This window comes from Fonsecaea monophora, assembly GCF_001642475.1.
Source record: "Fonsecaea monophora strain CBS 269.37 chromosome Unknown Scaff28, whole genome shotgun sequence".
NCBI lineage: Eukaryota > Fungi > Ascomycota > Eurotiomycetes > Chaetothyriales > Herpotrichiellaceae > Fonsecaea > Fonsecaea monophora.
In genome coordinates, this window is record NW_019173959.1 from 43266 (window position 1) to 58460 (window position 15195).

Below are 15195 nucleotides of genomic sequence, written 5' to 3' on the forward strand. Positions count from 1 at the left end.
AGCCACCTTCAGGGCTCTCGTATCCACCTCAGCCAGTGTCAGTCAAGTGGCTAAACGAACTTTCCCATGATTATCACTCACTGCTAACTACGAGTACCGAGTATCTCGTCCTACCAAGTGATTTGTCCCTCGTGTCATATTTTCCCTTGAACTTGACAGAGTGACCCTGACCAACCGGCCCCCTTTCCCACCGCCCGAAATTGCAATATTCGAACCCTTTGGGCTGCCCAACCGCCTGGGCGTAAGATACAAGGAAGGCCTGAAAAGTTGAAACTCGGATCCTTGTCCGCCACATCGGATATTTGCTGGACCAGAAGAGAATCGCGTGCCTCTTGGCAGACACGCCTCCGGCTCTCGTCCCTGGTGCAGATCTGGCAATAAGCAGAGCCTGAGGCTGGGGGGCGAAGCGGCGGAGGTCAGCCTTTTGGACACTTACTACCTCGTACTTTTCGGGGAGTTGTTAACCTCTGGGACCTCATATCAGAATCGTTGGTACTGGTTTCTTGGTTCTTTGCTGAATCGAGACGAGACCGGCGACGGGTTTACATGCCATGAGGCTCTCGTTATCATTGCAGTGTTGGCTCATATGCCTGTTCGCGTGGAGAATAGCCGCCGACAACAAGTCACAACCTATTTCCATCTTTCGATCAGTAAGTCTACAACTTTTTACGGCTCGGATGTGCTGGATTGACTGACCGATAAATGACAGAGACCTGATTTGTTTGCGCCCATCCTCAGCGTCTTTCAGAGACAGCCTGAGAAACTCGCACCCGGTTATTACTTTGTCGCCCCGTATCAAGCAGCCCAGGAAGGCATCCACATATACGACAATGATGCGGTAAGTCTGATGCTATCTCTCGCACCACCCTGGCATGCTAACGTCCTTTCCTTCAGAATTTAATATATTCCGGTTTTGGCAGTGCTGGACCCGGTGTCTCCCATGCGCCGCAGACATGCATGTACAAAGGCGAGGTCCATCTGTGCTTCTACCAAGGCGTGCAAATGCTCGGGTGGGGCCACGGTCATGGTCTTATCATGGACAAACATTATCGCATCGTCAGGTCCATTGAGCCGGGCAGTTACCAGGCCTCGTCCGACATGCACGAATTCCGGCTCATCAATGATGGGAAGCAGGCGCTCATGACCCAGTACCTCCGCAGCGTCTACGACATGTGTCCCTGGAATCTCTGCGACGGTCTCGGTTACATCCAACAGGGGGCGTTTCAGGAAGTCGATGTCGACACGGGAGAAGTCCTGTTCGAATGGCACAGTCTGGACCATGTTGACCCCAGCGAAAGCTGGGTGGAACCGAGTACCACCGAGATCAGCGGCACGGGCGAACACCCCAACAGTCCCTGGGATTATTTCCATATCAACTCGATCGACAAGAACCAGGACGGCGACTACCTCATCTCGGCCCGCCACACCTCGGCAGTGTATAAGTTGTCAGGAGTCGACGGCCACGTCATCTGGCGGCTGAACGGAGCCAAATCGGATTACGCACTCGACAAGTTTCAGTTCTCGTCTCAGCATGACGCGCGGTTTATTTCCGACAATGAGACGCACACGGTAATCTCCTTGTTCGACAACGGCTCCAACGGCTTCAACCAGACCCAGCCGCACTCGACGGGCCAGATCATTGTCCTGGACCACCAAACCAAGGTGGCGACGTGTATCTTGAACCTCGACCCGCCGTTCGTCGACGGACATGCCCACATCTCCAAGTCACAGGGCAACATGCAGATTCTCCCCAATGGTGGCATCTTGATGGGCTGGGGCAACGACGCCTTCTGGACCGAGTACGCGCCCGAGTCGTACGAGATCATCTTCTACGGGGCCCTGGCGTGGACCAACACGATGAACTACCGCGTGCACAAATTCGACAACTGGGTGGGCATGCCGCTGACCAAGCCAGCCCTGTGGACGTACTCGAAGGAAGGGCGGGAAATGATGCTCTACGCCTCGTGGAACGGCGCGACCGAGGCGAAGTCGTGGCGGTTCTACGGCGGCGAAAACAAGCAAGGGCCGTGGGAGGAAATCACCAACGTCCCCAAGAACGGATTCGAAACCATCTACCGGCACGACGAGGTGTACTCGTACTCGTACGCCGAGGCGCTCGACGTGCGCGGCCAGGTGCTGGGCACGTCGGCCGTGCAAGCCATCTTCACGCCCAACGAGCAACTGCGCGAGTACTGCGACGACGTGGCGTGCCGGTTCATGCCGTCGCCGGAGCAGCGCAAGAAAGAGCAGGCAGCGAAGCACGAGCAGGAAGACGAGGAGGACAAGCTCCGGCAAGACCAAGAGGAGCAGGAGAAGCTCGAGACCCAGCGCCAGCGGGCGGAGCGGATCAAGAACGCCGAGGTGTTTGGCGCCACGTTTGGCGGGCTGGCCATCTTCATCATCTTGGTGATTGTGCTCGCGACGAGGAACTTTGTCTCCCGTCCCGTCCACGTCCTGGCCCACAATGTGTACCGGGCCGTGAAGAGAAAAGGGGGAAGAGGCAGAGACGTGGGCGCCGGAGCCGGATACAAGGCTCTGTCGCTAGAGGAGCAGGACGTGGACAGGGACGGGGACAGGACGCCGATGATTACAGACCCGTCATGACGTTTTGGAGCCAGCTCTGCCTAGCTCAGCTGAGCTCTGCAGTGCTGGGAAATGGGATGATTAGAGATTTAATGACATGGGAGTATTTATCGGGCATGCACGGGATATGAATCTATCTATGCTTATCCATCTACTCAGTGCGAGATGAGGTGAGGTGTGTGTATATCCACAGATAGTTGTATAGCTGTCGAACGGTGGTGATGATGGCGGTAGACCTTAATGAATGATGTCACGACCAACCGAATCCGAGCTCGGAGCCTCATACCACACTAGACTCAACTACTCGAAGAAAGCAAGAAGAAGAAAAAAAAATTCGAGTGGTCGCGTGCGCTGGATCTGGGACTTTGCCTTCATACCTCCATCGATAGCTACCTGGTAGCTACATAGATAGCGTTGCCGCCGGCTGGAGGGAGACTTTCCCACTACAAGTACCTACTGTACCCAAGCAAGAAAAAAACAAACTTTTTTCCCTTTGGCAGAAACGGCTCTCGGGGATCAAGACTCTTTGGAGAGGATGAAGCCGGAATGAAGCTGTTGTGAGTCGTTTCAACGTCAAGTATGTGAGAAGGCGTGGGGGTCAAGTCTTGATTGCTTCTTTCGAGTACGTACCTACATAGGTAGATAGGTACGACGAGTATTACTCGCTCAGTAAGCACTTGCTTTACTTACTCACTCTGCTCTACCATACTCGGTACTAATGTCCGTGATCGTAGGGTCGACCGAGTTCCGAGTCCCAAGACCCAAAGCGCAAAGTATATTTTTCTTGGGTGGCGGGAACAGCGGCTGGTTTTGGCGCCGTCTCTTCAAAAAGTCTTGACTTTTTGCTGCTGGTGTGTCTTTACAACTTGATTCCATCCCCATGGTATTATATTACAATCGGGGTTTTTGCCAGCCAGGAATGGGATGCATGCATGATGGGTGATGATGGTGGTGGTGGGTGGTGGGGACGAGATTTCAATGCCGATTAGCCGTGCTGGGTGGCTCTGGTATCCAAGTTTTTTGGGCAGCACACAATTTGTATCAAGTACTTGTACTTGTAATAGAACTCCGTAGGTGGTTACGAGGTACATACAGACAGAATGTCTTGTAGGTGTGCACATACGTACCAGTTACTCGTAACCCCATCCCTGGTACCCTCGGTGCATGTCTGGAGATATTGAGATTGAGGTGCCACAACCGAGATGCCGTCGGCCGCATGTTTAGGGGTGGTGGAACTTACGGTGATGGACAGGTACGCAACAGAGGACCCGAGTACTCGTACCTGCAGTTCAGGCCACGAGGTCTCTGAGAGACACTTGTATGACGATGACTTGGGTAACAAAGAGGCTGGCGGGGAGATGAAACAGGTTACGCGCACGCACACGCACATGCACACGTACGAGGTACACGTACATTGCATCGACCCCTCTACGAGCAGGTACGGCCTCGTCCACGCCTGCCACGTACCTCAAAGAGACTCGGGAGACGCCCGGAGCCCGCCCATGATTTACGACGAATATTACCCCCGTGCCGGATCCAGCATTTGATCTACGTGCAGAAGTATCCTCTTCTCGAGGTGGCAAAATTTCCACGTGTACAAGTACTCGTAGTACGTGGTAAATGGAGTGAGTGGTGGTGGTGGTGGAGGTACGGAGTATGTATCTCGTATGAGAAAATAGCTTTGAATGCTTGATTTTCAGCCTCATGATCAAACGAGGCTCGCTTCCGTCAAAGCTAAACAAGGTGGAAATAAGGAGAGAACAGAAATCATGGAAAGGGGAGGCCTGTCCTTTGATCCCTGATTGTACTTGTTCTTGTAGCCATTTGGCTGGAGTGACAGGATCGGGTTAATCTTTGAGATGTGATTGCGGAGGCCTTGGAATGCACAACCGCCGAAACATCCTTATTGAAGCTTCAGCTCTGCTCGAAGTCGTCATTCTCCTCGTTCTGAGGGGAGGGGTAGTTGTTCTACTTGTACGTATGTATGTGTCGATAGCAAAAAATATCAAAAACCTAGCAGTGGGAGAGCAACACCCGTAAATTTCTCCAATCAATCATTCATCTCTCACTTCTTCTCTTACATACATCTCGTCTCAATCCCAGTCAAGATTGCCAGGCTAGATACATACGAGTAACATGTACCGAGTACCAAGTTTAAGGTGGAAACTACCTTCCAAGGTTTGGGGCGAGCCAAAGGCGCCACCTTCGCCTAAATATCAACGCCAATGGTGCCTAGGGCCAGCAAGGGCCAGCTAGGCAAGCTGCAGCTACTAAACAAAGAGGGGGGCGGACGAGCAGGTGGCAAGGAACCCCCCGACTTCCGGCCCCGACTGACGAACGAAATGCTTTGGGGGGTGCTTGGCTCGGCTGAGCCCATACCGATGCTGCAGGCTTTTGTAGGTAAAAACGCTGCCGCTACGCTTCTCCTAGGGAGGCCCTAGAGGCCCCAAATGGTACTTGTGCGTCCCGGGGCTACGTACCTACCTACTACTCGGGTGCGTGCGTAGTATTTCCGTCCCATCTACAAGGACAATTCGCACAGTAGCGCTGTAGGTTGACGTCTTCCCGTCCTCTCCCTCCCATCGGCCCATCGCCAGCAACGTCTTTCTCATATCTCACCTCCCCCGACTTCGGATATCCTTTATCTGGTGTTCATCTTGGCCTATCTCTTGGTCCGGTGACGGTACCTACGTGCACTCGTATACTGCCGCATCCAGCTTCTCGTTCGAGAGAGCATCTGCTGGATCTTGCACATACTACAGAGATTCCACAATACGAGCACTTGACTGTCGCTTGTATCCCGTCGAAAAGCACGGTTGCTAACTCGTACAGCCGACAACTTCCCACGAGGTATCCTGCGAGCCCGAGAGCCCGAAAACGCACCTCCGCATTTGAAACGTACATCTCTCAACCGAGGATGCCATGCTTGTATATATGAAAACATACGAGAACACACCTCGGTGACGCATATACGCCTTCGCATACTCATTCACCCTCTCTAACCATGCGACACGACGTCGAAACCCGACCGGGCAAACCACCGCCACCGCCGTCATGGGCCTCGATACCGAACAAGTTCCAACTCTTCATAATATGCTCCGTGCGAGTGGTCGATTTCTTCCAGCAGGCTGCCCTGCAGGCCTACATGTTTTACCAACTCAAGTCCTTCTCCCCTTCGGCGCCGGACAGCCAGATATCCTTCGAGGCCGGTGTGTTGCAGGGGGTGTTCACGGCCGCCCAGGTGTTCACAGGCATATTGTGGGGGCGGGTGGCTGATTCCCCGTCATTTGGGAGAAAGACCGTCCTCCTGATCGGGCTGACGGGACAAGCATTGAGCTGTATAGGCGTGGCATTTTCAAGAAGTTTCCCTGCAGCCGTGGTTTGGAGATGTCTGGGTGGTGCCGTCAATGCAACCGTGGGAGGAGCAAGGACGGCATTGGCAGAAAGTACCGAGAAGAAATACCACTCGCGAACGTTCCTGCTACTGCCTCTGGCGTGGAATATCGCCAACATCTTTGGCCCGCTGTTTGGTGGGATGCTCTCCGATCCCGTGCACAACTATCCAGGTCTGTTTGGAGAGAACTCGACCTTTGGCGGAGCTCATGGGGTCTCATGGCTGACGACGTTTCCCTACGCCGCACCCAACCTGTTTTGCGCCCTTGTGCTCTTTGCAGATGCACTGCTCGTGTGGATGGGTCTGCGAGAAACGCTGAGTTCCCGGAAATACACCCGTGACCGCGGCATCGAGCTCGCCGAAAACATCACCTACCGCATCCGTACCATGGTCTTCCAGCGATTCGGGTATAGCCAGCTTGGCCAAGTAGATGTCGCTCCCGGACCAGATACGGTGGACGACGAGAACATGCCCTCGAGCACGCCGCTGGAACCACTGCCACCCAAGGAAGACGAGGGCGCGAATCCCTCTGCAACCTCATCAAAGACACCTCCCAGGCCGTCTGAAGCCCCTAAGTCGGCGCCCCCATTCTACCATGCCATCACTTCCAATGTCCTCCTTGTACTGGCAACTGTCGCCATTATGGACTTCCAGATGGGTGGCTTCGCTTCCCTCTGGACGATTTTCCTTTCCTCGGCCCGAGCCACCGACGAGGAGAAGAACACTGTTCATCTCCCTTTCGTCTTCACGGGTGGATTACAATTTAGCCTGCCCACCATTGGTCTGGCAATGTCGATTCTGGGGTTCGTCGGAATCATCCTACAATTGACGTTATATCCGAGTATCAATGCGCGATTCGGCCTTCTCCGCTCAACGCGCTGGTCTCTGTTCGTGTTCCCTGTGGCCTATGCCCTGGCGCCATACCTGTCGCTCCTCATCTCTCACCCGTTCGTGCTCTGGATGGGCATCGTCGTTGTCGTGGTGCTCCAGGTCGCCGCGCGGACGTTTGCGATCCCGGGCTCTGTCCTGCTCATCAACAACTCCAGCCCCAGTCCCGCCATGCTGGGCACCATCCACGGCATGGGTGCCGCGACATCCAGCGCGTTCCGGACGATTGGACCCATTGTCGCGGGTCATTGGTATGGCCAAGGCCTGGAGAAGGGTGTCGTCGGCTGGGCGTGGTGGTGGTTGGCGCTGGTGAGCCTTTTCGGTGTGGTGCCCAGTTTCTGGGCCAAAGATGGGAAGTAGTTGGAAGTGCCGTGGTTATTTCCTGGCCCAAACGCAAAAGTTGCCTTGTTGGGCATTATCACAATAGAATAATTCATGACGGAATGGCCATTCTCTGGGAATGTTGGTGATATTATATACGAGTACATAGTATTGAGGTTGTGATCATATTAGGGGTGGACTGTGAATGTACTGTAGATACCTACCAACCTACTTACATATGTGAGAGTGTGTATGTATGTAATCAGTTCACAGCAAACTTCGTTCACTTGTGCATGCAGATATGTGTCAGAAGAAGTAGCTGGATGAATTCCAGGGAGGTAGGGGGCATCTTCTTATACATACAAAATTACTTAGCTGCTAGATGCTAAGTAAATAGACCGTCACTCCTATTCCTCCCTCCCTTCCATTCTTCCTTCGCTCCTCGTCTTGCTCCAGGTACCGACTACTCGGCACGAGGTACATGGGATGCCCTTCCTCGCTTGCGAAGCGAAGCGAGGAGGAGAAATCGCAGACACTGACACTGATCCTGATCCTGACTCTGACGCTGAAATGGAGATGGGGATGGGGATGGGGATGGCTAAGTTTGATACGTCAAGTGCCTCACAATATACAGCGCCAGCGCTGCACCAGCATAAATGTCTACGATCTACACTCTACGCTCTACGCGAGGGAAAACAGTCGATCACTCAAGAATAAGTCAGTCAGGGCCATAAAAACCGCTCGGTACATATTATGGCTGGCTTGCCTCGCTTCCTCTGGGGAAGGGGAAGGGGGACGGGAAGGGAAACCCGCTGGTTTAAGAAAACAGAAAACCATATTCCACCCATGCAACAAAACTACCTGAGACAGATATCCTTGCCGGCCATGATGCCCATGGTCCTGGAGACAAACATTATTATACCTTCCTCACGAGCATCCGGGAGAATATTATGCACAAGCACCAACAAAGGAACAAAGGGAAATTGGATACGGTGATGGAAAATGTGGAGGTCGGTTCGGTTATCGAGTCTCAGTGTCGTCTCAGTCTCGGCGCCAGGACCAGGACCAGGGGGCACTACCACCATCATCACTTCAAGCGAGGCTCTCTCTCTCTCTCTCGGTCTCTCTCTACCTCTTCCAGGTTGTCCCCAACAACGACATGACTTGTTCTCAAACCAACCACGGTATAAGCGAGTGCCACCATCACAGCACGATTCCCACGTGGGAACGTGTGAGAACAAAGGTGCGACAATCCAATTATCCCTCGGCCCTTTTATTAGCCCTTTTTGCTTTCTCAATCACCCAACGACACAGCGGCGCCATTGTTCCAAGTACCGACTAGGTACAGTGAAGCGTCGGTCTGTATGTGATAGAGTCAATGTCAGGCGCCAAAAAGGTAAACCTACTGTGCTGTGCATATATATAAAGTCGAGCTGGGCTGCTTGTCCTGACGGGATCTGTAAGCTGGTCTTATTTTGCCATCTCAAGCATTCACTTTTCAATCTCTTCCCTATTGTCAATCGAACAGCTGGTCTGTTTTTATATTCTCTCCAAAACTCTTTGGGACTGTCTTTCTCAACTCTCTCGTTCTTGGGGAACCCTGTGACCAGCAGCAATTCATACACACACATACTCTCTCTGTTGTTGGAAGAAGAAGAAGAACAAGCCAAAATGTACATCTCACCCGCCACCATCCTCTTGGGCATCGTGGCTCTCTCCGCGGCTGCTCCGACTGGGATCGGTGCGAAGACCAAGCGAGCCAACGTCCTCACCGTCCAGCCGTACAGTCAGTTCCAAGTCTCTGACGGAGTCGCCGGGAATGCATTGGCGGAAGTGAATGCAAAGTTCCCTGTAAGTGCATCGTATTGTTCATTTTCATTCCAACTACAAAAGAATCGCGGTCCCACGACAGACAATTTTGGCTGACTCGGACTCGAACAGATTGACACGTCCGACCTCGCCTCCGTGTCAGCCGCGGATCTCCAAATCATCAAGGACGCGCGGGAGACGGCCGAGGACGCTGAAACCGGCGACGGCGGGTTCAACGACGAGATCGCCGCCGCTGGTGACGACGACACCGCCACGGCCCTCCAGAACGGCAAGATCAAGAACAAAGTGCTGAAGCTGCAGCTCGAGGTGTTGGCGCTGCAGATCGAGGCCGCCCAGGGGGACGCGGACCAGGACAAGATCGACGAGGAGACGACAAAGCTGAACAAGAACGTCGCTCTGGACGAGGCCGCCGCGGGCCAGAAGAGTCTCGGCGTCACCGACACTTTTAGCGGGTGATTTTTCCGAGGAAAGTATCCATGGTCTCATTGTGTCAAGAGGTCTTTGACCTGGTCTTTGAGATGGGGACGTGTCAGCAACCGTATTGTTGCATTTCATGTGTGTGTGCGCGTACACACGGCGCTTCATAGTCCTCTACTACTGTTGTAACCTCGACAACAAAAAGAGCGGCAATGCCTGTCTCATTCTGAGTGGGATCTCCGAGGGAATTTCCTACCAGAGAGACAGGCATCAACGGAGATGGAGAGGGAGGACATACCCATCTCCCCGCCACTACCAACACAGAAAAACAGGAGATTTGAGCAGAGAATATATTGACAAAATAAAGAGATTAAAGAGCCCTGGATGAATGTATTCCATCCATCCATCCAGCAAAGCGGAACTTTCTCGAGTAAGGAAGATGTGGTACGATTTGTACGTACATAAGATATTGCCAGGATCAATGGCGGCTCGGGGGTATATACAGTACGTCCCGAGTAAGTTGGGTGGTATACTCGATATGTGCATGTATATCAACATAAAGAGAGATTTGTTCCCAGGAACCGGACGATCTCTGACCTTGCCGTAGGGAAATGGACCGTAGGAGGACAAGAACCAACCATATCGGATCAACTTCTCTCCGACACAAGGCTGCCAACCCCTTTCTGCTGCATAGCTATACGAGTCCCCCATCCATTAGGTCCTTCACAGCTCTCCGTGCGTTTCAATGATGGACGAGGAATTCGAACTAGTATACGTGATCCGACATGGTTCTGAGGCGTTTCACGACCTCACGGGAGTGGTGAACATAGAGCGACTGTGCGCGAGTAGCACGCAGGGGCCATGCAAGACTGCTGCCTTCTTAACCTTGGAATTGATGTGTAGATCGAGCATTGTATTAGCACATACCATGATCAGAGTTGGGTGCGAAACTTGTTATTGTCAGGGAGCAGATATGGCGGACGAGACTAAGCCTAGCTGTCGCTCAAGCTGGCATATTCGTGAACAAAGGAACAGGAGCAGACCTCGCTGGTTTTCCGCCGGACATGTTTGCCACCCAAGGGCAATGTGGTCATTAGGATGCAGATGGGAACAAGCAATTTCTCTGAATATATGAGAGGTGACGAGGGAGACGCGAGACGCTGCCACTCATTTATCGAGTCGAGAAACGGTCGACATACCTGTTGCTGGATTGACGGCGTTGATTGTGACCCTGTCAATCTTGCAAGAGCGGCAGATCAGTTGCTCATCTCCACTGGCTTACTTTAAAACCCGTTATCAAATCGAACGTGGATGTGAGGGATTCAGTCGAGATATCCGGCTGCCCAAGGATACGAGACTTCGAAAAAAAAAAGAGGTCCTCCATAGCAGTGAAATTTGAAGTCTTGAGCTCGCACACAGGCATTGGCGCTTGAAACACTTTGCTCTTATTGTCTCCCTTTCCCTGCTGCGAGCTGCTGGTCTTTGACGACCAATTCGTTTTTTTGGTGCCTCCAGTTACCTATCTCACTTCCACGAGAGAGAAGGGCGTACCGGGTCAATCGGCAAAGATAGGGCAGCATGTGGGTCAGAGATGGAGTAGCCTTGAGACGTCGAGCCGGGAATTTCTTGTAGTTCAAGTTCTCGAAGAGACTAGCAATAGACATCGTTTGGTGTTGCCGAGGGCAAACGCGGCGAGGCGGTAATGGGAATGTGGCGCAATAGGCTCTATACTCCACCGTTCCTTATCGATAAGGATTTTCACCTGCGGCCTGGAAATTTTTGTGCCTCTCAAAACTTGTGCGAAAGCGGTCAGTCCAGATTGTAGGGTCCTTCGTCTCGTCTCCCGGGTATCTGTTGGCTGCGCTTTCTCTCTTCCAAGTCAGGTAGCAATATTCGCGATGCTGCGCGAAATGTAAGTTCCTCGACCACTGTTTATGCAAAGGAGACTGACATTTGCAGAAAACCTCGAAATGCTCGGACTGCCCGCATCGTCAAAGCACGCGAGCCTCAGCAGGTGGAATCGAGAAAACGGGTGCTCCTCCTCCATGGCACGAAATGCCCGCAGCCGGTCAGCACCGTGCTGAAAACCGTCCACACTCTCACCAAGCCGGACTCTGTGATGCTCACCAAGAAGAACGACAACATCCACCCTTTCGAGAACTCCGAGTCGTTGGAATTTCTGGCCGGGAAAAACGAGTGTGGCGTGGTGGTCTTTGGTACTCATTCTAAGAAAAGACCCAATAATATCACCGTCCTGCGAATATACGATGGGAAGCTGCTGGACATGGTCGAGCTGCTCCTCCTGGTGCCCCCGAACGAGCAACAGTCGGAAGCGAAATTGCAGATCGGGATTGGGATGAAGCCTTTGATTCTGTTCGCAGGGTCTCAGTGGGATGACACTTCATCGTCGGCGCAAGCTACGCTCTATCAGTCGCTCAGATCGATAATGCTGGATCTGTTTCAAGGCGAAGAGATATCTTCGATTGACGTCGCAGGCCTACAATATATATTGATGATTGCCGCGGGTGAGAGCGCCAGTCCTTCGGGAGATCTGAACGATCCAGTGAACAAACCTGTCCTTCATCTCAGGTGGTATCGGATACGGACTATGAGATCCAACAGCCCCAAAATTCCTCGAGTTGAGCTTGACCCCATCGGACCCAGTTTTGACTTCCGGGTCGGGCGATTCCATGAGGCGGATGCGGCGGTGATGAGGGATGCTTTGAAACATGGCCGTCGGCCAAACGAAGTACGGACAAAGAAGAACATCGAGACAGACCTGGTGGGTGACAAGATTGGCCGGGTGCACCTTGGCAAGCAGGATCTTTCAACGCTGCAGACACGGAAGATGAAAGGACTCAAGAGAAACCGTGACGACGTTGAGGACGAAACAGAGACGAGAGACGTGGATGGCGAGGAAGACATGATCAGTCAAGACGAAGACATGGAAAACGGCGGCATGGACGTTGACGATTTCTCGGAAGAAGGAAGCAGCGGTCTAGGCAGCGGAGATGACATTAGCATCGGCGAAGATGACGACGAGGAAATGAACGATGCAAGTGACGACGACAATGATAAGCCGAAACGACAGCGGACCTCCTGAGGTAGGCGAGACTCGAGGTTTTCAAAGGCTCAAAAATACGCAGAGAAGACATGACATCCCACTACGACTGATTCTGCAATGCAGTCACAGTCTGGACACTCGTCTCGTCGCAGCCCCTCATACATGTTTGGGGGATGGCCTGGCGTGCCCAAGCCAGTAGCTATGACGTTCAGGACTTCGCCGTCAAGCCTCGAGAGGCCGTTATTTACGCAATGTGCATTTGCCGAGGAAACGGAGTATGAATGCCCTGTGGCACGCGATAGACCCATGACTTTAGAAGTCTCTGGTGCGCAGGCAGGTTCTGGTGTTCGCAGGTTTCCGACAAGGCGATATGGCTATGAATATGGACATGGACCTAGGGGAGTATCTTATCAAGGACGAGTCTACCGTATCGGCAGACGAGGTTTAGCATCATGTATAGGTAGTATCGGATAATGAACAGCGGGAAGCGCAGGTGGCACTGGGGAACACCAAAACAGCCGAGGCTCAGCGCGGCGGTTGAACAAAATCATCGGACTGTGGGGAAGGCAAAAAATGCCCACAACTTGGCCCTCGCTGACCCGCCCGCGGTTCACATGCACCGACAAACCAGGTCAAAGATGATGTAGTCGGTATTCCTCGTTCGCCGAGGAGTCTTTTCTCTGTCTCTTATTGCTCTCTGCACTCTGCAACTCTCCATCTGGCATCCAATTGCTCTGCTGCCTCGACGTAAAACCCAAATTAACACATGCCAATTGCTCATTCCAGCCACGCACGCAGCTCAATGCCCATGACGTTGGCTGCCATCACTGCGCCCTTTGCCTCGTAACTCTCCGGTGACCTTGCTTTTCCCTTGGTCTCTGCGCTCCTGGGATATTGAGGAGTCTTTCGTCCTCCACAATACAATATCTGCCGTCAAGTAGGCGAAATGGATGTGTTAAAGGTCAGTCGGCGATGCGCGCCCTCTGCACTGTTGAGCTCCTCACTGACTTCACTAGGAAACCGTCGAGTCCATCATCCTCAACCCCGACCTCGCTCCTCTCCTCGCCATCCTCAAAGCCGCCCGTAATGGCGCCGTCTACGGTGCCAAAGTACGATTTCCTCATGCCCTGGTGATGGTCTTCATGTTCCGGTCGGGGTCGATCCGAGAAAAGATACGCCTTGTTTTGAAAGCTACCAGACAACATGCGCGGAACCTCGCATTCTTTGCAACAGTGTACAAGTCTTCGATGTTAATATTGAGGCTATTGAATCCCAGACACCCCGGGAAGGAGGGGCCGTACGACACCTTTTTCGCCGGCCTGTTGGGCGGGTATGTTGTCTTTGGGCGAGGGAAGCATGGCGGGTAAGGCTCAATTGTACCTGCTGTAAACTGGCTCTTGTGAGACTAAACTATTTTCCTTTAGTATCGAGCAGCAAATCGTCATCTACGTCTTTGCCCGAGTAATGCTCGCGCTGGCGAAGCTCAGCATTGAACCGCCGAGCGCCACGAGGTCGACGCCAACTCCGACGTTATGGACCCAAAGGTTATCGCCCGAGGTCAAGGCAAAGATCGAGAACAATGCGTGGCCCGTTTTCGCCAGTTTGAGCTGGGCGTTTGTCATGTACATCTTCCGATGGCAACCCGAGAGCATTCAGCCCAGTCTGAGGAGCAGCATGAAGTACATGTACGTTCATTTCCGGAATGTCTTTTTGCATCGACGAGATATGCTAACCTACGTGTTTTACCCCCCAGATACGTCGATTCCGACTACTGGGACAGTTTCCGAAACTTTCTAATTCACAACATCTAGAGGGGAAAAGAAAGGGCCCCCGTCGGATTTTGTGTGTCTTGCATTGGAGACGGGCGTTTTGGGGTTTACCATTGGTTTTTTTTCGGGGGGCGCCTCATGGGGTCTACGCCATATACGAAGTTTCAAAGTGTGATATTAGAGGTTGTTTCTCAGCGCTCTACGACTCGGAAACGGCCGGCTCTGGTCTGGTTTGGGGTGGAAGACGATGGAGCTGCTTAGCATATGCATGAAGGGGGTCAGGTAGGCAGGTAGGGATTTTACATGGAGAGTGAGTAGGCATTTCAGAAGGGAGCCTCTTGACAAGACAAGCTCCTGTGAAAGAATATCTTATTAGAGATGGGCCATGGCATCAACCAACGGTGGGAGGATGCCCTACCCACATACAGATTTACAGTTCCTCACAATCTACCTACCACCTTTTCAACAGATCAGAGTCTTGCATTTTTCAAGGTCCGCCGTGAACACCAACCAACACCCCATGACACCTAGGTAGATTCAACTCTCCAACCAACCAGCTACTGGCCTTTTTCTACCAGTAGAGTCTACTTCTCCCCCCTTTTCTCCAGCGGACAAGAAAAACGGCGGCCGCGTCCTCTCGATCTCGAATCTGGATAAATAATCTACCGGCACCAATCTCCCCAGGCAAAGGCATACGAGCACGCGTGAATACAAGGCATTTTACCATGTAAGGGTGGCCAGCTGAGCTGAGCTGAGCTGAGCTCATGGTTCTTTTTGTTTGGTGACACCGTCGCCCACCGGGGATTGGACGGGGATGGAAGAGTGCAAGAGCGGAAGAAGCCTATAAGACTTGCCCATGATTGATTGACTGATTGAGTGAGTGAGTGAGTGGAGGAACTTCAACCTCTTGAAAGAATCTGGATATGGGC

The 15195-nt window shown here is 52.7% G+C and overlaps 5 protein-coding genes across 5 annotated transcripts; all 5 read left to right on the forward strand.

Annotated features, from left to right (window-relative positions):
- Positions 1-551: 551 nt before the first annotated feature.
- AYO21_04765 (hypothetical protein) lies at positions 552-2604 on the forward strand (the record flags this gene model as incomplete). The annotated part of the gene is made up of 3 exons (XM_022654736.1): positions 552-650; positions 710-838; positions 895-2604. The coding sequence occupies 3 exons, from the start codon at positions 552-554 to the stop codon at positions 2602-2604; spliced, it is 1938 nt and encodes a 645-aa protein (XP_022512875.1).
- Positions 2605-5587: 2983 nt separating this feature from the next.
- On the forward strand, positions 5588-7225 carry AYO21_04766 (hypothetical protein; the record flags this gene model as incomplete). The annotated part of the gene is made up of 1 exon (XM_022654737.1): positions 5588-7225. The coding sequence occupies one exon, from the start codon at positions 5588-5590 to the stop codon at positions 7223-7225; it is 1638 nt and encodes a 545-aa protein (XP_022512876.1).
- A 1632-nt stretch (positions 7226-8857) lies between these two features.
- On the forward strand, positions 8858-9472 carry AYO21_04767 (hypothetical protein; the record flags this gene model as incomplete). The annotated part of the gene is made up of 2 exons (XM_022654738.1): positions 8858-9037; positions 9128-9472. 2 exons carry the CDS (start codon positions 8858-8860, stop codon positions 9470-9472), a joined length of 525 nt encoding a protein of 174 aa, XP_022512877.1.
- A 1859-nt stretch (positions 9473-11331) lies between these two features.
- AYO21_04768 (hypothetical protein) lies at positions 11332-12536 on the forward strand (the record flags this gene model as incomplete). Its single annotated transcript, XM_022654739.1, has 2 exons — positions 11332-11345; positions 11393-12536. The coding sequence occupies 2 exons, from the start codon at positions 11332-11334 to the stop codon at positions 12534-12536; spliced, it is 1158 nt and encodes a 385-aa protein (XP_022512878.1).
- Positions 12537-13443: 907 nt separating this feature from the next.
- On the forward strand, positions 13444-14308 carry AYO21_04769 (hypothetical protein; the record flags this gene model as incomplete). Its single annotated transcript, XM_022654740.1, has 4 exons — positions 13444-13458; positions 13514-13860; positions 13922-14182; positions 14251-14308. The coding sequence occupies 4 exons, from the start codon at positions 13444-13446 to the stop codon at positions 14306-14308; spliced, it is 681 nt and encodes a 226-aa protein (XP_022512879.1).
- Positions 14309-15195: the final 887 nt, after the last annotated feature.